The following is a 24,361-nucleotide window of genomic DNA, read 5'->3' on the forward strand; positions in this document are numbered from 1 at the left end:
GCGCAGTATTATATTCTTTGTAAAGCCATTATTAAACTGTAACGAATTACTTATTAACAATGAAATGGAGACAAATACTCCAAATCAATTACAGCCGTTATATGAAGAGCATTTGGATTGTAGAATCTTTTTCAAAACCGAAATGGTTAATATACTCATATTACTGGTATTTATATAGACATACTCGTAAGTCCAGAAAAGCCATAAGAAGCAATAAATGCGAACGACAAGTGGATATTTAATAATACTAATCCCACTTGTTTGCTACTGAATTTACTTTATTGGTGTTCTAGACATTTCTCAAACAAAATAAACGTAAACTATGCGATACCAAATAAGGGTAAAGTTTTTTAAATGGCTAAACGGGTTATGCGATATAAGAAACTGATTAGATTATTATTATTTATTGAATATTTTTTAAGTCGTTTGAAAACCGCGCGGTTGTGGTTGGTGTATTTGCTAACATAGGTAACTGAAGATGGTGTAGAATGTAGACATAAGCCCATGCATCGCTTAGCATCGATAGAAAAAGGAATCGACAACTATCGACAAGAAACATCGGTGGTCGGTGCAAAGATGTTATTTTACATCTCTACCGCTCTCGCGGGCGAAAAAAAGTGCAGTGCAGCGAAAAGTTGGTGCTCCAGTGTCCAGACCAGGAAATAATTCAAAAGTCGTATCGAAACGGCGAACGTTATTGCTTTTCGCTAGCGCGCAATAAAAGATATAATTGTCGGGAAGAACTGCATTTGATTGGTTTGCCCGTCGTTATTATTTGTTTGTCTGTGCGAGTGGCGAAGGAAACGAAAGGAACGAAAATCGTGAATAAAGCGGAACGCTGATAAGCACGAATCGTGAGAAGAAAACAGAAGAACAGCGAATTGCATTTTGCACTTGGCAAGTGAGTGAATGTGTGTGCTCCGTCTTTTGTTACCTCTTTTAAATCCTCTTCTTTACTCCTTATCGCTTATCCCTTTTTGTTTTTGGTGTATCACAACAATTTGCCAATTAAAAGCTCTTGACCTCTCTCTCTTACAAATAGAACGTTGTGCGTTACACATGCTACCCCTGCTTCTCCGTCTCTCTTCCTCCCCTTCGATATTCAATTGAAGCATGACACTAACAAACAAGCCTGTCAAATAAACGGTCGGTTGTCCACATGTTTGTGCTTGTCCTATTCATGCACTCTAGCTTTTGACATTGCTTGGAATTGGTATCTGTTAGCAAGTGCGAAAGGGAGGGATGCTGCCTCTGTCTCGCTCTGTCAATGCCAGCTTTTCATTGAACTTGATACTGAACATTTTCAAGAGTTCTTTTGTCGACGCTTGTTTCTTGCAGTGCAAGCCACTTTCCCAAGGCTGCAGTCATGGTCAAGTTCTTAACTTAAGATTCCCACAAATAATGCTTCAAAAATTTATATGTTTATCATTTTACTGAGTAGTTTTTAACTTGTGTACATTAATCTTTTTGAAGTAATTGAGTCATTATTATTACAAACTTTAGAATAAAGTCTTGACAAAATTCGGTATATTTACATACATAGTTAATTATGATAATTTTACCTTTTAAATAAACCCCACTAGGTAGTAGAACACAGTTCCTTAAGCTGGAAAAAGTTAAAAAGTATTAAAAATCCCTTTTAAAGGGGAAACTTTTCTTGTTTGTGGGTTTTTAATTCCCTTTTGTACTTGTTGTTCCTTGACGTATTTGCCTTTATTGCCTGGGACAACTAAGATGAAAGAAAATGCCGAAAAGCTGTGTAGCGAGAGATTGTGGAAATAAATCTAAGCAAATGTGTGTACGGAAAATGCTGAAATGGTATTTCACGCCCACTCACATGCAAACACGTACATATTTATGTATGTATATGTAGTACATATACATGGAGTAGGGGCCAAGAAGTCGGAAAGGCTTCTCCACATTATTTGGTATTCATGAATGAAATCAGAGCGCCATGTTGGCAAGAGCCAAAGGGGGAGAGGGATAAGCTTTGCCGATAGATTATATTCCCTGCCTGCTCTATCTTATCTCATTCCTCTGCCTACGCTTTCTTCTTAAGCACAGTTAGACAGGCGCCATGGCGCTTTGCATCCCCTTTTACAGTAGAAACTAATTTATCATTAACTCGATTTCCATCATAAAAATATATTTTCGTTTTTCTTGCTCAGCTGAATAATAAAAAAATTGTAATATTTAAGTTTGCATTAAATATGATTTTCATTTGGTAAACCTGTTGTAGAATTAAATAAAATTTTCATTAACATTGCAAAAATTAAACATTTATCACAATAACCGTTTATATGGAAGATTATTTTACTATCTTAAATTACCTATAATTACATGTTTGTTGCCCCTTTAACGAGTGCCCACTGTATTTGGTATCCTGTTGTGCATCTAAATCTCACTTGATCAGCGAAGCCAAGCTCGGCTGTGTGTGCACTTTGGCACATCAACTTTTTATGGACCCGCCGAGCAGGCATTTTATTTTTACGCCTGAATTAATTTATAGATTTAGCCCGGCACACGCATAAATTGATTATGCATACCCATGAAAGTGGCACCAGGAGTCGTCGGGATGGGACTCAAGGATACCCCCGGGGAACTCTATAAATAGGGCGAAAGAGCAAAGGGTCCTCGGCAATTAGATGAACTTTCCTGCCATCGCATGAATTTACGCATTTTACATGAGTGGGGGTGCCCGTGGCAGGTGATAAACAATTTCACCAAGCATAAACAATGAGGCAGGTAGCACTTACAACCAAGTCCGTGTGTCCAGTTCAGCACGTCTATACTTTAGTTTGCCCCCAGGTCTATTACTGACGTCAGCTCCCCTGTACTTTGTTATTTCTTGGGAGGTTTGGAACTAAAGATGTGATCTGTGTGTAATACCTAGTAAGCACTAAAAAAATGTTATGTTTTATAATAGTCTTTGATAAGGTGGAACGCATTTGTCAAATGGTAAATGAGCACTTATCCACAATTTAATAATGTTTTCCGCGCCACCCTGAGCATCAAGCACTTGAAGCTTATCTCGCTTGCAATAACCGCTATCCAAAGTGCTTAACTTTGACACCCGACAAAAGCCAAATTGACAGGTCGCTCCACACACAAGCTATCGAGATAGACGTCCATAGATGCACCGAAAACAATTTTCAAGCGTTTAACAAGAATATTTACAGCAGAGATATGAGTTAAAGTTTGTGCAGAGCAGTAGCGTTGGAAACACGAATTTTTGAGTCTGAAGATTGTATACACTTTTCTATCGAAATGGGAAGTATTATTTTCTTAACAAAACCATAAATTTGGTAATTTTTACCTGTGCAATTTCTTGAACACTTACCAGACAGAGCCGCCATTCACTTGCTAGCGTCATCAAATGACGCGAATATCCCTTTTCCGATGTGTCCGTATCAAAGTCTACTTTTAACCCGTGAGATGTGGTTATTGTTGTGGCTTCTGATGTTTTTGCTTTCGTTGTTGCTCTCTTGTCGCAATCAATTTCATAAATGGCTTCCGTTCGAATGAAACACGCGCCATCAGAGAACCGGGCAGAAAACAATCCGGAGTAGGGAAAAAGGAGTGCCTGAGCCCAGGCTTTTCATCTCGGGTGTCTAGGAGACCACTGTTTTGTATGTACGTGCTGCATGTGGCTGGCGCAGTCTTAATAAATACACACAAAACGTGGCAAAGTTTGTATATCCTTTCAAAGAAGAGTGCTGGTAATTTCAGCAGGGCGTGAAGTGGAACTGGAAGTGAAAAGGATACAGGTTTCTAGGATCAACAAATATTTAAATGGCAAATGAAGCCTTTCCAAAATAGCATGAATCAAGTCAATAAAGTAGTCAAATCATCATATATGCATTTTCGAAGGGTATCCCATAGTTCTGCGAGTTTTGCCCATTGCCAAGATTCTTGTTGCTATTTTCGCTTCGTGTGTACCATGTGTTATGGCGCCACATGATATTGATAAACAGACTAACAGAGACATTTCCAAGGTCACATGGGATGAGCTCCGCTTCGTTATGTATCTTTTTGGGGATACCATAACAACGGGGTCAAGCCATCCGCATCACTCACTGTCCGTTAGTCAGTTAACGGGCATTATTGGGCGTGGAATGTGGAAAGAGTTCATCGACCCCCAATTGGATGACAAAGCCCTTCGATTTGGTTAGCAAGAACGACCAGGAAATAAAGGAGACCGACTGTGATGCTGACGCCTGGCCTTGATTAACGCTGAATGCACATTTAAAAGCTTCCTATGTCGATGGAAAAAAAAACGGAAAGAAAAAAGCAATCCGGGCTTAATTCAATTTGCATGTGCACCAGAGTCCGGGCGAGGAATTGTTTATAAATAAATTAACAAAGCCGTAACAAGCGGTGACCCTCGGACTTCCATCTAGAACAATGCCGTCGTCAGTATCGAGAGCAGCTGTAGAAGGGGCGCCAAAGTGGGAGGTAAAAGGATGACCATCGGTGTTGGCAAGTTGGCTATGAGCTAAATAAATGCTACAAAAAATATGAGAACATCTGCACCAGACAATTAAATTTCATTTATATTATGCGTAAGGTAGACAAACACTTTTATCCAAATTTCATTTATGCTCATCTTGATTTTTCCGTATTTGTATCATAAAATAGCTCAAACTAGTATGGAATTTACATTAGGTCTATTGTTTATTTGTATGATGATGTGATGTCATCATTATACTGTTCTTTTGATATTTGATTATCAAAACAGTGCATACTCTAAGGTATGATATATTTTAAAAGTGAAAAATGTTTTGACTTGACGTCTTCTCCCGTTTCTTTTAATAAATTTAGCTACTTCCCACGCTGCCTTGCCATCACTGGCTATAGGATAAGTGCAAGTAGTGTAACAGAAAGGCTGAGGAGGGGGGCTGGATGCCATGGCAACCACACTCGATGGTCAAGAAACGGGGGATTAATTCTCGGTGAATGTGGATATGGGTGTGGGTGTGTGGGTGTAGTAGTAGGTGTTCGCTAATGGCTGGGAACAAAGAACTGTTGCAGGGGCCATTAGTCAGCATCTCCCTCTCTCTCTCTCTCCCTCTCCCGCTCCCCAATTTCTATGCCTTCCCATTTCCCCTGTGCAAATATTTCCGCATTGTTCTGCTGCTTGCACCAAACAGTTGATTAACGACCTCTCGCACAAGCTTTCAGCACTTGAAGAAATCATCTCGGTAAACTTTTGTTAAATAAGTTTCAATACAAGATCAGCCGAATGAGCCAATTCACTGTCAAAACAAAAAGAACCACATATTTTAGAACTTTTATTTGCTTTTCTTTAAAAACTAATATCATAAATACTTTTATAAACCAGTTTTTGGCAATCCTATACAAATGTAAGTTGGAAATTGAATACGATATTTAATTTAAAAGGAAAAATATTTTTATAACTTGTTACATGCTTAATAAATAAGCTACATTTAGTTAGTAATCATTTGTTTGGGTGTATTTAAATGTATTCCTCTCTTCTTAATGCATTTCACTGCGAATTGCACGGCAAAAGTGTCGTCAGGAACAAAAATCAATAAATAAGCGTGAAACGAGAGTTACAACGAAAGGCATCCCCAGAATAATTTAAAGCTGACACAGTTCTATATATCTTGCTTTTTTTCTTAATTTAAACATTTTTTGCATTTCGCCCAGTTCGTGTTATTGGTTTACCTTTTACTTTCGTGCTTGCAACTGAAATTTTGCATGCGACAGCCGGGAAAATGAGCATGAAATGAAACAACAATAAACATGACCCGAGTTGTTTGTACACCCACCGAATATGTATGATTCCCATATTTATTTTTTTAAGGCTGTAAAAAAATCAGTTATTTGTTTGGTCAACTTCGTGGCTTTGTTTATTTTCCTACTCTCTGAAATCCTGTAGTTTAAAGGCTACTTAAATCGAATATTTTCAAGCAAACACGTCATTTCGAATAGAACGTATTTGTCATGATATGAAAAGTTATAGTTATAGCATAGTTTGTAACAATGTTGTAGGTAGGAAACCAACTTAACTTTTCCGTACCAATCAAAAATCCATTAACTGCAGGGCACAAAAGCGAACTGGATACAGTGTTTACCACTTGACTTGACGACACTTGGCAACTGTCTATATTCTATACTCGGCTTTGCAAATATCATTGATGGCGATAACCGTTCCCGCCAGTCCCGGAGGCTATTATTAAATATCAGTGCGGGGTAGGTCAGTTATAGATTGGGCTAGCTGAAAGAATGGGGAAAGTGGGTTTATGGGCAGCGCTTTTATTTGGGAGGTGTTGCTTTTGGTCTGCTCGTATCGATTTTTGTGGCGCCAGATAAGATTGTCTATCTGTGTGACTGGAGTACTTTCGACGGACGCAGTCAATTTGTCGCCAAATCTATGGAACTGCATTAGGGTGTCTTGCTACGAATTTAAAATATATTTTAAGACTTATTTAAAACTGCTCTTCGCAAAGTAAAATAATATTATTTATATATGTAATATATATTTATACCTTTAAACCGGCAGCTGAGTATATCAAGACGTTTGGAGTCACCCTACTGCTTATAGAGTTTGCCCAAACTTAAGGAAGTAAAAATACGTCAGCCATTGCTGACATTTATTTGGTTAAATAAATGGCGAAAAAACTTCAGAAATGTGTGCTAGGAACCAGATAGAATTCCCTACGTGACTTCACCGCGTTTTGTTCCCCTTCACCAATGTTTGTGGACTTTCTTTTGGGTGAAGATTCTTGTGGCGCCTTTGTTTCGGCCTCGGTCAGTGTTTATTTTTCCTTGGCTGAAAGGAAAAGTGCAAAAAGTTTTCTCTAAAAATACTTTTAGTCGGGCACCTAACAGATGCAGAAAGGAAATGGCCCATAAATGGGCAAAAAAACGGGAGGAAGTAGGAAAATATGGGAGTGGCTCCGAATAGTTTGAGCTTTGATGAACTCTTAATGAGTTCATGGGTCAACCTAAGGGATTTGATTGCCCTTTTCCAGCCACTGTCATTTATCAATCAATTATTCATCATTTGTAGAGGCCAAGTACAGTTTTACAAGAAACTTTCTTTGAACGTGGATCTGAATAAAATACGAATGCTAAAGGTAACTTCGGATATTTGGAGTGAAGTAAAAAATATGAATAATATAATATTATAGAGGCTCAGTTAATTCTGAACAAATTAAGATCTGTGCTCTTTACAACTAATTGTATAATCTTTTTGTTTAATGTAGTTGCTTATCTTTCTGCAAATGCATTAAATTATTTTCCGCACACACATGGCAGCTTTTCGTGTGCTTCCTCGAAGCAATCCCATCTGATATCCTGCCTCTTGGCTTTTGGCTCAGTTCACACTTATCTGAGCGCTTATAATAATAATAGTCCTCCCTTTAGCCCAGCCACGACCATTAAAATGTAACGCCCACATCTGTTGTCCTTGGCCACAGAGTTTCAGGTCTTGGCTGTCGTCCAGGAGGTCGGAGGTGACCCAAGAAATCCCCTTTGAGAACTCGAGCACTGGGGTGAAAGCTAATTATGCGAAAGGCAAACAATTTGGCAAGTCTACGTCGACACCTTGGACAATTCAGGCTGGTGATAAAAGGAGGAGTTGCTGTTTTGCACGGCATCTGCAGCTCGGAAAATAAAAGAAATGAGTTGGAGAAAAGTCCCTTCAGATGCTGTTTGAAATTTTAGCACACAACTTGGAGCCCTCGAGTGCTTTGGCACCGAAATTAGGGATGAAAAGAAAACCATTTCTGGCGGATTTATGTAAAGATTATATCCATTGTTGAATATATATTATTTTTTAATAAAGGTCTGTTTTCCGTGCTCTTGTGCCTCCTTTCCCCCAAGCTCTCATTATTCAGTTCATTTATGTTTTTTAGTAAATATTCTTATCCCTGCTTTAAGTCGTTGGAAAGCATATCCATAGCTGCGACAAAATAAATTTTGTTTTCGTCGTCTTTTTTGGAAAGCCGTCTTTGTCAGTCGTTTCGTTTCGCTAAGGGGAGTATTTAACATATTTCGTTGGCGGTCTTGTTACTCACTTGAAAAGTTTGCCAAGGATGTGTGTTTGTGCTTACGACTGCCAGACTTGGTAAAGTATCTCCGGTTATTGTTGTGGTGTGGTTTACGAATGCGGGCGGACGCTAGTTCAAGGTCGCATAATTGTGCTGCAGAGGAGGGTGGGAAGGGGAGTGGAGGGGAGGGACTACTAAAATATGAAAATGGCTCGGAGGGAATCAAATTCCAAGTAATGGCATCCTTAGCATGCACAAGTATGTTAATTTTATAAGCTCGACCCAAGAAAATCTTGATGTCGACATTTTTCTTATACCGCACATGCCATTTACAAGTTTGCAAAACATCAAAAGCTTATGAGGGTACACATTACTCTTAAATACTAAACAATTTTGGAATTGTGTTTACAGCAACTAATGTTTTTAACAATATTGTTTGCTTAATAGTACAAGGAAAGATGGTTAACTATTTTGCCCTTTTGCACTTTCAGAACAAATTCACACGCCCACATTGCACCAGGAACCATTTAAAGAAGAAGACTGAAAAACCACGCCCACGAAGTACTTGAAAACTAATAAATCAAAAGCCACCGCTCAAGTAACTCAGAAGCACACAATCAAAGCCCCAAGAAATCCACTCGTCGGAGATCAAGAGTCAGGGAACCAAAAGACCAAGCCAATCCCAGCTAAGATGTCGTCGCGTTCCAAGGAGAGAGTAGTCACTGCATTCCGCAAAATCTTCCACAAGTCCACCAATAACAATAATAACAACAACCATAATAATAACATTAACAATAACAACAACAACAATGACAAGGTCGATGGCGCCACTGGCAGCAGTCCGAATATAAACAACAGTAATAATAATAATAACAACAATCACGATGGCGCAGCACCCTCTACGGCAGGAGGCGTCGCCATGGGCGCAGGAGCAGTAGGATCATCGGGATCGGGCTCCGGTGCCTCCAAGAATGCTGTAGTTCGAATGGCTGCCGAGCAGGCTGTTTGGGATTCCCCAGGCAAGCGGCGACGACAAGATCACAAGTGAGTGTTTCTAAAAAAGCCAGAAGGAAATTCAGTTTGTATTCGGCAAGCTCCATGAAAGTAATCACCCCATTATTTATGTGAAAGAGCTGATCTCGGGACTTTCTATCCATCTTACAGGGTGGCGCCGACGACGGAACGCCAGCTGGTGGCGGCGCCGGATCAGACGATTCGATCCCGCCGCCTAATGAAGGAATACCGCGAAATGGAACGACTGCAGACCAAGAACGATGCTGTCTTCACGGTAAGGATTCTTATTTGATTTTGAAAATACTCCTGTTACCAACAGCTTACCATCTTTTCAGGTGGAACTCGTCAACGATAGCCTGTTCGAGTGGCACGTACGCCTACATGTGATCGATCCCGATTCGCCCCTGGCCAGAGATATGGTCGAGATGGGTGTGCCGGCCATCCTGTTGCACCTCAGTTTCCCCGACAACTTCCCCTTCGCCCCGCCATTCATGCGCGTGGTGGAGCCGCGCATCGAGAAGGGTTACGTGATGGAGGGTGGTGCCATCTGCATGGAGCTCCTAACGCCTCGCGGATGGGCCAGTGCCTATACAGTGGAGGCGGTCATCATGCAGTTCGCAGCCAGCGTGGTCAAGGGTCAGGGCAGGATTATGCGGAAGCCAAAGAGTACAAAGGAGTTCACTCGGTAAGGGAATAGATCTTGTTTCAATATGATTTGTGATTGCACTATGTGATCCCTCTACAGACGCCAGGCGGAGGAGTCGTTCCGTTCGCTGGTGAAGACACACGAGAAGTACGGTTGGGTGACGCCCGCCCTGTCCGATGGTTAAGCGACGCTTCCGGAGTCTGGACCGCAAGGAAACTCTGCTCAGATGCTCTGCGTTTGCCAACACAACCAATGCAATTTAATATTCAGCCACCCCGCAAAGTTCGCTCATAGTAATACATCAAGCCATCATCTATCCATCTATATACTCTCTGTTTGATTCATCTACTTGTCAAGTAACGAACGATTTCAATTGCAAACCATCCAAAGCAACAAGACGAACTTTAAGAAACAAGCAACAAGTAAAAACAAAACAAGCAAAGGAAACAATGGAAAAACGCGCATCAAGTAACAAATTAGCTTAAAGTGTAACTCTAGCTCGTAGTCATCAGTAAATCGGACGTTTCGCCGAATACAAAATGGATAATTAAGTATTATTAGTTGAACAGAAACGAAAAAACAAGTACGATGAACAGCACTTTTTCATAATAATTTCAATCGCCTAGCGCATACTATTAAGTTATGAAAGATTTACAGAATCAATTAGTCTGATATCTTGGTTCGACTGTGTTATTATAATTTGTTGTGATTTTTGTTAAATTTAAACAAACCATGAAGAAACCAAATTACAACATCCGCTTGTAAACATGAGTGTGTTCCTTGAAATTCGCACTTTCATTTTAAGCTACGCATAATAAATAAATGTAACATGTGTCTATTATCTCATTTTTAATGATTTTGGTTGTATTTTTATATACTAGGGGTCTCTTAATATAAAATTTTTGAATGCGAAACGATTAAGGGTCTTTTTTGTTTTAATCTAGCCAATAATGTTGTTTTTTAGGCTCATAAAATACAAATATTATCAGCTCCAAATTTTGCGGTTTAATTTATTGTTGCACCTTAAAGTAACTTACAAGTAAATTAACCAATTTTAAAGATTTTTTTATCAAACAGCCACGTTTAATTTTTGTCTTTATCAAAACGTAACATCCACTTTGCCGCAGCAGCGAGTAAATTTGAATTGCGCGCGCTTAGTGTTGCACAGCGTTTGCACACAGAGATGCATGACGAGCAACGCATGAACCAACAAAGTGCCGCAGGCCAAATACCAGCTGATTTCAGAAAAACAAAGTGATCTTTGTCAATAAAATTACAAAACTGGAATTTCTTTAAATATTGCATTTCATGTGAATGTGTAAGTATTCGCTGAACTGGTCGAATTTGAAATAATTTACATTTTTTAGCCCATGCTCGGTGTGTCATACTGCCGAATCGTGTATGCGGTCACTCGCATTTAGTCGCTTTTCAACACTATAAAAAAACTAAACGGGTAGCTGAAAATTACAATCACAGGACTTAATTTTGTAAGTATTTTTGGCCAATTGCACGTGTTTTTGGCCAACTTAAGGTAGTGCCAAGTGTTCTACACGATTTGCCGAAGCTAAATCTGCAATAATTTCAAAGGGCAAGTGGCATTTATCGCGTGAAAAGTGGCTGCCAAAAGTTGCAAACGCACTTCGTGGGTGAAAAAAAATAGACAGTCGCAATGCCCGCGGCGGCAGCGACGCCGGCTGCGCTGCTGCTGCGCCCCGAAGTCCTGCGGAAAATCGGGAAATTCTTAGCCACCTTAAGTAGCTTCGGAATTGTTGCGGAAAATGCGGAGAATTGCTAGGGAATGCTTTCTTGGCACGCCGGATCTTGGAACTGTCTTGATGGGCGATCTTTCCTTTTGGATCTTAAGGATATAGTGCTACATTTGGAGAATAAGTCCTTGGAAAACTATTACAATCTGCTCGTAGCTCTTAAATAGTTCTTTAAATTTAACAAAGAGATTGCCATTTGGTATGATCGCAGCTTATCGTAGATCTGCAATTTGTAATCAATCCGGAAAGAATTCTTTACAATTACTTTGTGTGATAGAAACGATAAATAAGAATTGAATATTTCAGAATTTACCAAAGCGCATATAAGTGACAAATAGATAGTTACGTGTATTACGCATCATCATAGTATAGTCCCAATTAGTAAAAGATTATAGTATTTAGGGTATACACTGTAACTCCCTACATTAAGAACGGGTCAACAGTATATTTTAGAAATGTATATAGTTTAGGAGCTCCTAACTGAACAAGAACTATATACACATACAAATAGCCATGGCCCATGTAAACATTTAAGTCTTAAGCTACAAAATAATCATGCAGATACCCCAAATCCAGAGTTTCAGAACCGAAAAGCTGGAAAAGATCAAAGGCATCTGACTGCACCCAGATGCACCCAGTAAACACTTGATACTGCATTACAGCTGCTACCCAATTTAGACATACCCTCAGCAAGGGTATAAAAATAACCCTGGGAACTAAGAAGTAAACACTTGCTATTTTTAGATACACGGCAATGGAATCGGAGACGAATGCGAGCGGCGAGGAGAAGCCGCAAGAGAACCCCTCGACAGTGCCCATGGACACGCTGGATCCGCCGCCACCGAGTGGCAGCTCCAAGACCCTCAAACGCTGCCTCAGTGTGCCAATAATCCGGACTCCGCCGGCGGGTAAATCGGGAAAGACCCCGATGACCACACGCGCAGCCGCAGCGGCTGCTCTGGCGGCCAAGGAGCACGAGCAGACGCCCAAGAAGAGCCAACAGGTGGTGGATATCCAGATGCCGAATGTACCATCCATCGATTGCTTCGGCAAGAACATACACATACGATCCCAGCCCAATTCCAGGGAGGTTTCCCCGGCTCCCGTCTTCAATATATTCACACCTCGAGCCAGACGGTATTCGGCCAGCTATAGCCCACTGACCACGGCAGCCAATGGAGCCACCCTCTGCCTCACTCCGCGGGTTTCCCAGCTGAGGCAGGAGGAATGCGCCGACCTGAACAGCCGGGAGGTAAACCATGAGCGGGAAGTTCATCGGGAAATACAGATCTCGCAGAGCTGGGAGGATCTCACACTGGTAGCCGAGAACTGGTCGTGCAAATCGGACGAGTTCTCCAATCCCCTGCAGGTCAGCCTGCCACCCACCGGCACTACCAGCTGTTCCAGTCCCAGTCCCACCAACAATCGCGCGGGCATGAGACTACCATACTCCCCGTCGCCCACGAGACGCACTTTTGCCACCAGGCGGTCGATGTCTCCCATTGCCATGAGGCCATCTCAGCTGGGACCCGTGAAGAGAAAATTCGAGCTGGACGATAATCCCACTCAGGGAAGCAACTGGAGCGTGTACTCTCCTCCGCCTGTGAAGAAGATATTCACGGAAAGGTACGTTATTGTGTATTTAAAGTACTGGGATCTTAACATAAACATTTTAAGTTAATTAACTAGCTTTTAGTGGGTTATAGGCATTTGATTTTGGAACAGTAGTCACCTCAACCATTTGTAGTCAATGAAATTATAGTATTTTAGATCAAACTAAAGCAGCTAGCTTCTTGAAGTCTAAAATTATATTACTTCAGGCCTCTTGTAAAATATAAATTTAGACATTTTCGGCCAAGTTGCATTTGTTTAAAAGGCTATAAATAATGCCTTTGTGGTGCGAGTACCATTCATTTAATTTTATTAGATAGCAATAGTATATGTGGTAGTAATTGTGCTACTTGTTGAATATTTAAACTAGTGCTAAATGGCTTTATTTATCACCCTCCCTTCCCTTTTCTTTTTAGTCGCGGCTCCTCACCGGTGTGCCAATCGCCGTCGTCGGTGTGTCCCAGTCCCGACTCCGGAACCTTTGACGGTCGCCTTACGCCCAAGTTGTTCATCTCGAAGCTGTGCACAAGTAATTCGGTGAGCGGAAGTGGAATAAATAATAACAGCAGCAGCTCGGGATGTCCGTCGCCCGTTTCCGCTTCGCCCGGTGGAGTTGGCAGCGGTCCAAATCTGGAGGCTGCCATGTGCCTCGTTTCCGGCGGCAGCCAGAGCCAAAGCATCGACGAGGGCATTTCCATACCCGAATCGGAGACGCACTCCTGCCGCAGTCGCACCTCTTCCATACTGTCCACCGCATCGTCCAGTACGCAGGTGCTGGTCAACGACCTGGTGGACGATGCCACTCTAATGGACGATGCCAAGAGTGAGACCTCCTCGATCGGTGGATGCTCCACCATTAGCATAGAGTCATCCTCCTGCGACAGCGGTGCCAAGACAGCTGCCACCTTCCTGAATCGCCTGGTGGTGGATTCGGATGGCGGTGGTTCGCCGCTGGCCCAAAAGAGCTTCTATATCAACAAGCAGGGATTGTCGGGCGCCAAGAAGTTTGTTGTCAACCACGAGCGAACGGGAGCCGCCAGCAAAGATGTGCCGCAAAAGCTTTAAAAACATACACAGATTTATCTTAGCTTAGGGGTCGGTTTTAGGAATGCTACGAAATGCTTATAATCTCAGGAGCCAAACATTAATCTTTGGTACACTTTAGATGATTTGCTTTGAAACTATTTTCTGATAAACTATTTTCCGATAGCTTGATCATTTTTAAGTTTTAGAATGTCCCATTTTTTTCACATAAATCCACAAGCAATATTTTTTATAAAAAAAAATTAATTAAGAATACCTTTGGAGAAATATGTAGAAGGCTAAAAAGTGTTTAAAATGTATATTTCCCATAGTCTTCAAAGCAAATCTCCCTGAAGACACAGCAGATAAATTAGTGGTACTTTGATTTTTGTTCAAGAAAATCGACCCAAAATAACCAATTACACACACGCTTAAGATGGGGGTTCCACACGATCCTCCGACGTGCTTAACATTAGATCGTAGCTTTGTTGTACATAGTTAAGTTGTTTGTCTGAAGTTCTAAACCATATTGCATATCATTTATCGAAGCACACTTGCACCCCCCTTTCATCCCTAGAAAACATTCGTTTTTAATATGTTAGCCTAAGGTTTACTATATATAGCCAGAGTTTATTTCCCCGATCTTTGTGTTATATCATGTTCTGCATTTCCAATGTTTTGATTAAACAATGCCTTTTTTTTTGAACCCACTTTCTTATTTAAGTAAAAGTTTATAGTTTAGTTTTGTTTTTAGTCGCCACCTCACCCTAGATTTTAGGAAGAAAACCCCAATTTTGCCAAATATGTTTCCTCTATGCTTATATGTAATCCAGCATTATATTGCCTATAATGTGATCCAATTAAGCGTGGATATCTGCGCGTATCCCCAAAAACCTACTGATATAGTAACGCATATATAATATAGATTTACGATTCGATTCTAATTATCGTAAGCGAATTTACGTAGTTTCAGGAAAATGTTACATATACTTAGAAAGGATCCAAAACGAAAGAATTGCCTAATACACATTTTTTCAATTGATCAAATCGTTTGTTTTTATTGGCTGGTTCAAAGGGTTGCATAAGGTAACATTGAAAATTAAGGGGATAAGAAACTAAAAAACATTAACAATGTATTAACTTTTCCACGGGCATAAAACTTGTACATTTTTTTAAGGTTTTCATATATGTATGAAACTAAAGCTAGTACAGTACCTATTTAAGTTGAGCTAGTAAATGCGCAAATTCTTCTAACATACTATACATATATCTTGAGAAGGTGTATTATTATATATTACTATACATATGTATATATAACTTGTATGAGTACGGCTAGAATAACAGCGTGATATCGTGCCAGCCATATAAAGCACCTGCAAGCCCGAGTAAGTACCCAAGTATCCATGCATACGAGATGCACACACACGCACCTAAAAGTTCGAACACCTGGGGAGTGAGAAGCCGAGCATTGCTCCCCATTCGCAAGCAGCGGCATACTGGTTCCCCACACAGATAGGACACAATGCACATGACCAGCTGCTCGTGCCTCGAACACGGACGCCAATCCCCCAGGCTAACCAGGCCAGAAGCCAGGGACCCAGACCGAGACCGATAAACCAGGCAACCGATTCCACACGGACCAAGTCGAGTGGGCGTCTGTGGTTCGCTTCCAAGCGGCTGGACGTGTGAGTGGATCCGATTCAAACGAGTTTTATAGCAAAAAAACCAAAAAAAAAATATATATAAGATAACTAAGCTCTGCAGTCACGATCGCCAATATGCCGATACCGAGACCGAGACCGAGACACCAAAGCAATCGGGAGCCTAGCCAAGCATTCGAAGCGGACCTGGGGATCTGGCTCCATATCTCAGGGGCAGAACCTGAACCCCACTACCCACGCTAATGGAATACAAATTAGATGAAAACACGCTATCCTAGCCCTCGAAAAGTGACTCTAAACTGATTATATACATACATTCCATACATACATCCGGATCCGAGGAACAATAAAGGTGAGTTAAATATTGTTAAAGTTATCTGGAATGTGTATGTATGCCCACTATACGTATAAATAATAATAGTTCTTTTAAATTCTTATTGAATATTAAAAATGTATAACTATCAAAGACACAGGACGAAATATGTACTTATTTAGAAACTTGATATGTAAAACTTAATATGTGATTTGAGATATGATTTGATATGTGATATATGTATCTACCCCCAATTGAAGGCAGTTTAAACAAATCCTTAAATATAAAATATTATTTAGGCTTTTACCGAAAAGAAATGTAACTCAACAAAAACGAGAAAATTTAAATTTTTTCACCTCTATGCCATTTTTACCAGTTCATAAAAAAACGATCGAGGGATTTCCAGGCAATTATTGAACACTTAACAGAAGATCGCCCTGAAAATGGAAAATAACCAAATAGAGGCCAATAATTAAAGTCAATTACTAAAATATATGTGCGAAGGTACATACGTATATACTTAAAAAGGAAACCAACAAAAAAAGCTGAAATAAGAAGAAAAGCAACTGCGAATGAAAAAAGTTGAAGGCGCACGGTTTTACTTTAGTGCTGTTGCTCGGACGTCAATAAATTTTTTTTTTCGACGTCGACGTTGACGTCGGCATCGGCGTTGGCGTTGGCGGTGGCGGTGGCGTTACCGTCGCGTTTGTTGTTGGTTTTTACGCTTTGGTCACGCTGCTCCCTTTTCGCTGCTCCAACAACCCGCTCCCACCCCGCTCTCTCCACGCTTCCATACTCCCACTCGCCCACTCTCCCGCCCACCTCCCCCTCCATAGCAGTCTCCAGCTCTCTTTTCGCCTCTCTGCATGGGCGCAAGCAGTTGTGTCGAAGGGGGTCCAGTTGTCAACACCCCCCTCCCCACTACAAAAAAAAAGTATATAATTCCTTACTTTTATTATCTTACTTCGTCTATAGTCAGACCTTTTTAATAAGGATTAATATATCATATTTTTTGTCGTTTTATTAATGATTAGACCGTAGCTGATAAGCTACAATTATAAATAGCTTAAGAGAGAATGGCTTTGTTCCGTACGTGAAAGACTTTTTGGTATACTAGCAACACCTGCATAAGGTTTTGGGTTTAGTTACTTCACCCCCTTATCGTGTCCTGCCTACGCCCCTGCTCTTGTGAGCAAAAATCGTGAGATTTTGCTGTTGTTGCTGCTGTGCCTGTTGCTCCGGCAGTAATTGCAATTGTTTTTGTTTTGGCCCTTGTTGTTGTTGTGGGGCATTTTCTTTGTTTTTCGTATTTCACTCTTGCGTGGCCCGAAGAAAAATCAAGTTAACACGCCAAAGGGGAAAGGGGTATTGGTGGGAAAGGGGGGTTAAGGCTCACGTTCGTGCACACAAAAAAAAAAGCCTTAAGCGCTGCCCACATGGTTGTTGTTGCTGCTCCTCTGCTCGCATCGCTGATTCACAAGCCGAGCAGCGCTGCGGCAGCGCGGTCGCCGTCAACGTCGACCGAAGCTCGACTTTTGCGGCGTTTTGTTGTTTTTGCCGAGAGGTTGCTGCTCGGCAAGCCGCAAATCGCGAATCGCGAATCCAGTTTCTTCTTCACTTCTTCGCACGGCAGACGCAGCTCAATCGCCATCGCCGAGCGCACAAATTGCGGATAAAAAACGAAAGAAAGGAGCGAAGCTTCGTGAGGAGGAAGAGAGGGGTGTGCAATCGCGGAATTCATTCGATCGGAATCTCCTGGGTTATCAATGGTTCGTATGCGACGTGTCAGGATTCATAATAACCGATTTATATATACGCTTGCTATATATAGAAATGTAGAACAATATAATATATTGTTCTTTTATAGTTGATCAATCTTTATTGGAGCTTTTCGATGTTAGAAATGGGTTTTCTTGCAGTTGAGATATTTTTAATTCGAAATACTGATAAGACGCTGTGATATAAAACACGCCTACATGTATGCAATGTTTTTTTTTGCTGTTACGTTCATGTTACGTTCCTTTCTAAAATTTTCCTAAATAGATTGTTCTAACATTGCAGATTTGATGGAGCTGGCTCTGAATAAACCATCGTCCTGCGTGGACTGCTGCAAGGACTGCACTCTGCTGCCCTGCTGTTCTGCCTCCGCCTGCTGCGACGCCAACTGCGACGCCGCCTGCGGATTACTACCCCCCGATCCGGTTAGATATGAGTACCAGGAGCCGGAAGAGAACTTTATATCCATAGATGATGTGAAAATCAAGAGTTTCCTGTGGCAAATCGGCCAGCAGCAAAGGGAAAAGGAGTTGGAAATTAAGAGAGTAAGGGAACAGGAGAAAAGGGAGAAAAGAGAGAAGGAAAAGCGGGAGGCCGAAAGGCGAAGAGTCGAAGAGGTAATCGAATTGGACGAGGAGGAGGCTCCATCACCCAGGGGTCTCATTATCAGCGCAGCCAGGAGCCTAGCGCATTGGAATTCATCCATTAGAAGGATAACGCCAGATATCGAGCTCATTCCCAGACAGGTGCACACGATTGTCGCAGAAATCGAACTGAGTGATAGTGATCACGATGAAGCTAGCGAGGAAGAAGAAGATGTTAATCTTCCATCAAATGCTGTAAGCTGCGTCCTGAATGAGCAGAGACAGGAGGAAACCCAGAACGAGAATCCCCAGGAACAGGTAATCATCGTGCCCTCCGACCAGGAGGAGGAAGAGAAAGCGGACAATGGCATCAAAAGGAGATCTTCCGGCTCGCGGAGATTACTAAAGAGGCGTCCAGGTGCCAACAGAAGAGGTAGGCATATGTACGAATGTCCTGACTGCGGAAAGAAAGTGCAATCTAACTACAATCTAAGACGTCATATGATGATACATACAGGTATTTAACTTCGAATAAGATATTCCCATATGTCCACTGATCTCTCGATTTAACCTTCTCCAGGTGAAAGACCGTTCCCATGTGATCTGTGCGAACGACGTTTTCGGGAATTTAGCGATCTTAAGAAGCATCGTCGAAGGCACTCACATGATCCCCAATTCATTTGCATGATCTGTCACTTGGGACCACCTTTGGAGCAGGACTCCACAAGGTGCGCGGACTGTGAAAGCAAGAATCTTATGGTAAAACCTCAACCGGAGGAGCTGGGCGATAAAACAGCGGAGGAACATTCGGATGAGATGGAAGAGGATGATGACGAAATAGAGGAAGAAAAGAAGCAGCCACAAGAAGAGGCACAACCCAGTTTAATGGTCACTTTAATACCACCTATTCAATGTCCACCGGAAAGGGTTCCTCCACACACGCAGCCCAGTCGTCCGCCACTTCCTCGCAGCTGCAGCAGTGCCAACTCCTCATCTTCCTTGAGCAACGATGGAAATGTATCTGGAAAGTCCATTAGTCGCACACGCAGATCGTATCCTTGTCCTTTATGTCATCGTCCCTTCGGAACTCGTCATAATCTTAAACGCCACTATATGATCCATACTGGAGAAAAGCCCTTTAGCTGCTCAAAATGTAGGAAACCTTTCAGGGAGTGCTCCACGCTCAAAAAACACATGGTCACTCATGTCAGGGATCGATGGTACAAGTGCCTGAGGTGTCCCTCCAAATTCAGGGACTATCTGGAGTACTCTGATCACAAGTCCAGTCATCTGGATCAGCTAAGTAGCCGCAAATCGTCCATTTACGAAAGTGACGATGATGGCGACAGTTCCGTGGAAGACTGTCTAGAATGCTGCGAATGTCAGCAGCGATTCACGGATTTGGATGCTTATACGGCCCATCTTAAACGGCACGACTTGGAATTGTACGGGATGAGTATTGATGATGTGGTGGACGAGGAGCAGGAGGACGTAGATGTGGCATAAAAAATGTTTCGAGCCCACAATTAATATAAACTGAGCGGGAATTGTGAATTCTCGGTCTGTCTTTCTAATGCATAAAATGGATTGAAAATCTCTTATTTTATATAAATTAGCTAATAAGGTTCATTAATGCATTCCCGATTAATATATTTAAATGCATATATATTTAAAGTATTTTATATCATTCATGTTCTTTTCAAGCATTACATTATTCTGAATTTTAAAATGTTACGACGCGCCATAATCACACTCCTAAATGATATAAAAGCTTTGATAACTGAACAAAAAATAACTTATAAGTTGTTCTTATTAATAAATATTATGATATATACTTTTATTAAAAAACAAACGAGTTAAGTGCACAAGAGCCGGTGAATTATACAAAAGCAAGTCATCATTTCATAAAACCTGCTGGGTGTCGAACAATTACGAAGATTGAGCTAAAATCGATTTATGTAAATGTTACCTAAAAAAATAAATAGTAAAAGGAAGCGTAAGCGTAGGAAAAAATGACTAAGATTGGGGCGCTTGGAGCGGGAGAATCCACGGAGTGCCGATCTTTAGATGTCCAGCAGGACAGGCTTGGTTTCTTTGGCACACTTGAACACCGATCGCATCATCTTTAGGAATCCTGTGTCCTTCGGTTTCTCCAATCCACGCTGCACGCGATTCTTCATCACCGAAATAAACTCCTTGTTGCTGAGTTGGTTGTCATCTAAAAAAGGTTTGACAAATGTATTTGTATTATATCTTTAAGTTCACGATTAAATATCAAGCTTACTATTCTCATCGAAGATGGTGAAGACCACATCCACCACATGATCCGAAAGATTGACCATGGCCACCGTTTTGGCCACATGCTGCAATGTTTGTTGATCAATCGAGGCACCGGCGATATGGTAGAAAGTCAGGGCAGTGTCCACGTCGTTGATGTTGTTAAGGAAATGGAAGAAATCCAGATAGTCCTGTTTGGAGATACCTTTGCCATGGTCCCTAAATCTCCTCTTAACCCTCTTTAGCTTCTTTTGCTTCTTCTTTAAAGGATATCCAGCATAGGCCAGTAGGAGTTCTGCGAAATCCGCTTCTGTTATATTCCCCTCATCGTTGGGTTCTTTTCTCTCAAATTCGAGTGACAAAATCTCCTTTTGCAGTTGCTCCTGGAAATCCAGGAACTTCTCAATCGTCAGCTTTTCATCCATATTGGGGCCAAAGAAATATGTGATTAAGGCCGAGTTCACACCCTACGAAAACGATTTAAAATTAAGCAATTAAAATTTCCAAAAATAACTTTTATTTGTACATAAAGAGGATTAATTTGTGTACTTGGGAGCATGTGCATCGTGGAATTGACTACGAAAAGTGTGATTTAGTTGAACTTGAGTGCGATTGTGTTTAAATGTTTTAAATTAGATTTCAAAAAGCAAAATAAGTCAATAAGCATTGTCACACAAAGTACCTTCAAGGACTGTAAGTACATACGTCAAAAACAGAGGGAAGTTAAGATTTGATATGTACACAGTTTAGACACGCGTTCAATATATAGGTTCAAAGCGAAAAGACAGAGAATATACAAATATACAAATGGAATCGTATTTAGTACGGCTTGAGGTACTCTTTTTGATTAATATCTAGGGCAACTGAGTATTATTACCTTAAAGGTGTTGCCTGTATTGGCGTGATCGCGGTGTCGGGTTCCCATGCTGGTTTGCTGCCTCACCAAGGTGGCCACCATTTCGAATTCCTCACAGTCCACGTCACCATCCCCGTTTAAATCAAACATGCGAAAGGCAATCTCAAAGTGGCGTCGGGAAACTTGAAAGAAAACGAGGTTATTGGAATGTATTTAATGGGAATACTTATCACTTACTTGAGAGAACCGTGAGCAGGAAGATGTAGTCTGAGAATGTGATCAGTCCGTAAGAGCCCAGTTTGTAGAAAATGCTGTTCTTCTCCAGGTGCAAATTGAGCTGCTCTCCAACAGACTAATAGTATAAAGTTAGAGTTATTTACTTACATAGCTAAGAGTATATACAAATGCATTTTAGGCTTACCTTAGGATCATATCGACGATATTGGTCCAGACCCAATCCTAAAATAAAATGCTTTTATTGCAGAAATTGTCTAAACATATTGTAAGTTAGTAAGTTCTACAACTAGTGGCTTTCTACGGATTTCCCCCATGTTTTTCTTGCACGTACCATCTGGTTGCTTCATGCCGGGCGTCATGCTTGTTAAAAAGTCGGTCGGAGTCATGTAGACTTCATGACGATCATCCGCCACGGGCACCTGTATGGTGGCAAAGTAGCGAAACACTTTGTCCGGCGTGGAGAACTGCCGGATACGGTTCTCATACTCAATTATCTAAGGCGAACAACTTGAGTTTAGCTTACGAAAAGGCAGGAATTATGAATTTCAGTTATGAAAAGTAGGTTATGCTAACTCAAAGTTAAAGAACAACTCGCAATATACAAAAAAAATCCTTACTCAAATTAAACCAATAACTAAATATATAACTTCATATATGGTTATCTTAATGAGTGCTTTACCATCTGGCTGCTTGATTCCCGGATAAATGGAGCGAAGGAAATCCTCGGGAGTCATGCACACAATCGTTTGGGTGGCATCCTGCAGTCTTACGGTGGCAAAATAACGAAAAATCTTGTCGGGGGTGGAGAACTGCCTGATTCGGTTCTCATACTCAATGATCTTCGCGGTGTGTGTTTAATGTGTTTGATGGTGGGGCGGGTCAAAAACAAGACGTCACAAACATAAAAGAAACAGTAATAATCAAAGATTTTGGTTTAACATAATATGCGAAATTGTAAAATATATTAAAAGAAAATTTACTTTTTATCCGGCCTTCACGACTACGAGCTACAAAAACTCTTTCCCTTTCCAAATAGTAGTTCTTATATAGTCCATTTTCCAGAATAGCAAATATTGAAATACTAAGTTTTAACAAAGAGTAATAAACGATCAGATTTTGCAGCAATTATTAGACTGTGAAAACCGGAATTACACCAAAATATAAATGATCTTTTTACAGAGTTATAGAGGCAGAGAACTGAAGCGTCATCAAGCAGCTTTATACCTTCCTCTCGCGGAAACCAACTTTCTCGCGGATCTTCTTGCTCTCGTGCAGGTGCAGATCGGATCCTGCCTCCTCATCGTCGCTATCTTCCGATTCGGATTCGGATGTCTTATCCTCGCCATTAACGCCAGCCGCTGATGACGGACGTTGTCCAGCATCCGCGTCCACTTTTGGCAGCAACAGGCGCTTCACTCTAAAAATAGATTCCAAATAAATAATTTGGACATGCTTTAAAATGCTTTTTGGTTAGTTTACTCACTTGCCCCAGTCCATCACCGAAATGAGGAACAAACTAAGGATGAACATGTGGAAGTACTTCGTCACATTGGGCACCTTCTCCTCCTGATGGCCAAAGCGTTTGTGGCCCCTAACTTGCATCAGACTTAAATTGGCACTCGATTTGGTCAGATCCTGGGCATTATGACATATCCTATTTTGGTTGCACAAAGTGGAGGCGAAGGCGATTTGTGCTGGGTTTTGAAGAATATTGAAGGTCCTTGGTCTCGTTAGGGCCGTCAAGGCCCGGCGCGTCACCAGGAATCGCAGCACAGACATTTTGGATATCGTATTTAACTTTGTTTTTCTATATTATCAAATCAACTTCGATATTTATGCGCATTTTTTGGCAAATACGTTAGTGTTACCGTATCCCTGTATATGGATAATACCAACTTGCAGTGCTGTGTTTACTTTTGAAGTCTGGTGTTTTACATTGCACCTTATCCACATGCGACACTCAAACTCAATAAAAATTGAAATAAATGTATCTTAAACAAATGCTAAATTGATTATATGAAATATTTAAGTGAATTATGTTAGATCTGCATGGTAAAAGAGCATAGGCTGCATTCTGCAATACGAACTACCAGGAAATACTGAATTGATGGTATTTTAGCGTTGCACAACGTTGAGCTTTTGTTCATATGTCTAATCAGCTGCCGAGAGTCAAAGTTTGTTTTCTTATTTGTTTACAAATTTGTATGTAAATATGATAAAAATCGTACTATTTAAATACTTATTCAAAGGAAAGCGAAGTTCAGTCAGGACAAAAAGCATTTCCTTGAAAGAAATCGTTCCACTGAAAGAGAATCCTTTCCCATCCGAACGTGGGAAAAAGGATAAATGTATGATCTGCAAAAGGACCTATAACTGGAAGTCCAGTCTCAATCACCTGCGATCGCACACACGGTGCCGCCTCAACTCATATTTAGCGAAAGTGGAACCTAGTCTGTAAACCTAATTATTGCTGGATTGTATAGTTTTGCTACCAATTTCAATTTGTGATAGTTAGTTAATTCTTTTGCTTTTTTAAACTATAAACCAAATATCAATAAAATTAAGCGTTAGATTCAATT

At 41.0% G+C, this 24,361-nt stretch overlaps 4 protein-coding genes across 8 annotated transcripts; 3 read left to right on the plus strand and 1 right to left on the minus strand.

The window, feature by feature from the left end:
* The first annotated feature begins 592 nt into the window (after positions 1-592).
* Positions 593-10,524, plus strand: LOC6526970 (ubiquitin-conjugating enzyme E2Q-like protein CG4502). The gene is made up of 5 exons (XM_002088030.3): positions 593-901; positions 8,510-9,062; positions 9,183-9,306; positions 9,368-9,717; positions 9,778-10,524. The coding sequence occupies exons 2-5, from the start codon at positions 8,710-8,712 to the stop codon at positions 9,860-9,862; spliced, it is 912 nt and encodes a 303-aa protein (XP_002088066.1). The 5' UTR covers positions 593-901; positions 8,510-8,709; the 3' UTR covers positions 9,863-10,524.
* A 507-nt stretch (positions 10,525-11,031) lies between these two features.
* Positions 11,032-15,125, plus strand: LOC6526971. The gene is made up of 3 exons (XM_002088031.3): positions 11,032-11,165; positions 12,189-13,070; positions 13,472-15,125. Exons 2-3 carry the CDS (start codon positions 12,199-12,201, stop codon positions 14,118-14,120), a joined length of 1,521 nt encoding a protein of 506 aa, XP_002088067.1. The 5' UTR covers positions 11,032-11,165; positions 12,189-12,198; the 3' UTR covers positions 14,121-15,125.
* Positions 15,126-15,520: 395 nt separating this feature from the next.
* LOC6526973 (zinc finger protein 586) lies at positions 15,521-20,080 on the plus strand. 2 transcript variants are annotated; one of them, XM_039371427.2, is made up of 4 exons: positions 15,521-15,763; positions 15,843-16,091; positions 18,114-18,929; positions 18,993-20,080. In XM_039371427.2, exons 3-4 carry the CDS (start codon positions 18,119-18,121, stop codon positions 19,916-19,918), a joined length of 1,737 nt encoding a protein of 578 aa, XP_039227361.1. In that variant the 5' UTR covers positions 15,521-15,763; positions 15,843-16,091; positions 18,114-18,118; the 3' UTR covers positions 19,919-20,080. The 2 variants fall into 2 exon arrangements, with proteins under 2 accessions (XP_039227361.1, XP_002088069.1); XM_002088033.4 differs by lacking the exons at positions 15,521-15,763; positions 15,843-16,091 and adding an exon at positions 17,662-17,821.
* Positions 20,077-23,672, minus strand: LOC6526974 (calcium uptake protein 1 homolog, mitochondrial). Of its 4 annotated transcripts, none has more exons than XM_015197726.3 (9): positions 23,266-23,672; positions 23,007-23,199; positions 22,114-22,276; positions 21,967-22,004; positions 21,783-21,897; positions 21,567-21,727; positions 21,372-21,380; positions 20,697-21,156; positions 20,077-20,630 (listed from the first exon to the last, which is right to left on the minus strand). In XM_015197726.3, the coding sequence occupies exons 1-9, from the start codon at positions 23,559-23,561 to the stop codon at positions 20,476-20,478; spliced, it is 1,590 nt and encodes a 529-aa protein (XP_015053212.1). In that variant the 5' UTR covers positions 23,562-23,672; the 3' UTR covers positions 20,077-20,475. The 4 variants fall into 4 exon arrangements, with proteins under 4 accessions (XP_015053212.1, XP_015053214.1, XP_015053213.1 ...); XM_015197728.2 differs by lacking the exon at positions 22,114-22,276 and adding an exon at positions 22,462-22,621; XM_015197727.3 differs by lacking the exon at positions 21,372-21,380.
* Positions 23,673-24,361: the final 689 nt, after the last annotated feature.

Source organism: Drosophila yakuba, chromosome 2L, assembly GCF_016746365.2.
Source record: "Drosophila yakuba strain Tai18E2 chromosome 2L, Prin_Dyak_Tai18E2_2.1, whole genome shotgun sequence".
NCBI classification, from domain to species: Eukaryota; Metazoa; Arthropoda; class Insecta; order Diptera; family Drosophilidae; genus Drosophila; species Drosophila yakuba.

Excerpts from the sequence above, each read along its gene's own strand:
- LOC6526970 (XM_002088030.3), top strand. The coding sequence starts at position 8,710 with ATGTCGTCGCGTTCCAAGGAGAGAGTAGTCACTGCATTCCGCAAAATC. Across the intron at positions 9,307-9,367 it reads AGAACGATGCTGTCTTCACG|GTGGAACTCGTCAACGATAG; the intron begins GTAAGGATTCTT and ends CCATCTTTTCAG. Across the intron at positions 9,718-9,777 it reads AGTACAAAGGAGTTCACTCG|ACGCCAGGCGGAGGAGTCGT; the intron begins GTAAGGGAATAG and ends ATCCCTCTACAG.
- LOC6526971 (XM_002088031.3), top strand. The coding sequence starts at position 12,199 with ATGGAATCGGAGACGAATGCGAGCGGCGAGGAGAAGCCGCAAGAGAAC. Across the intron at positions 13,071-13,471 it reads AAGAAGATATTCACGGAAAG|TCGCGGCTCCTCACCGGTGT; the intron begins GTACGTTATTGT and ends TTTTCTTTTTAG.
- LOC6526973 (XM_039371427.2), top strand. The coding sequence starts at position 18,119 with ATGGAGCTGGCTCTGAATAAACCATCGTCCTGCGTGGACTGCTGCAAG. Across the intron at positions 18,930-18,992 it reads TCATATGATGATACATACAG|GTGAAAGACCGTTCCCATGT; the intron begins GTATTTAACTTC and ends AACCTTCTCCAG.
- LOC6526974 (XM_015197726.3), bottom strand. The coding sequence starts at position 23,561 with ATGTCTGTGCTGCGATTCCTGGTGACGCGCCGGGCCTTGACGGCCCTA. Across the intron at positions 23,200-23,265 it reads TCGGTGATGGACTGGGGCAA|AGTGAAGCGCCTGTTGCTGC; the intron begins GTGAGTAAACTA and ends ATCTATTTTTAG. Across the intron at positions 20,631-20,696 it reads CACCATCTTCGATGAGAATA|ATGACAACCAACTCAGCAAC; the intron begins GTAAGCTTGATA and ends AACCTTTTTTAG.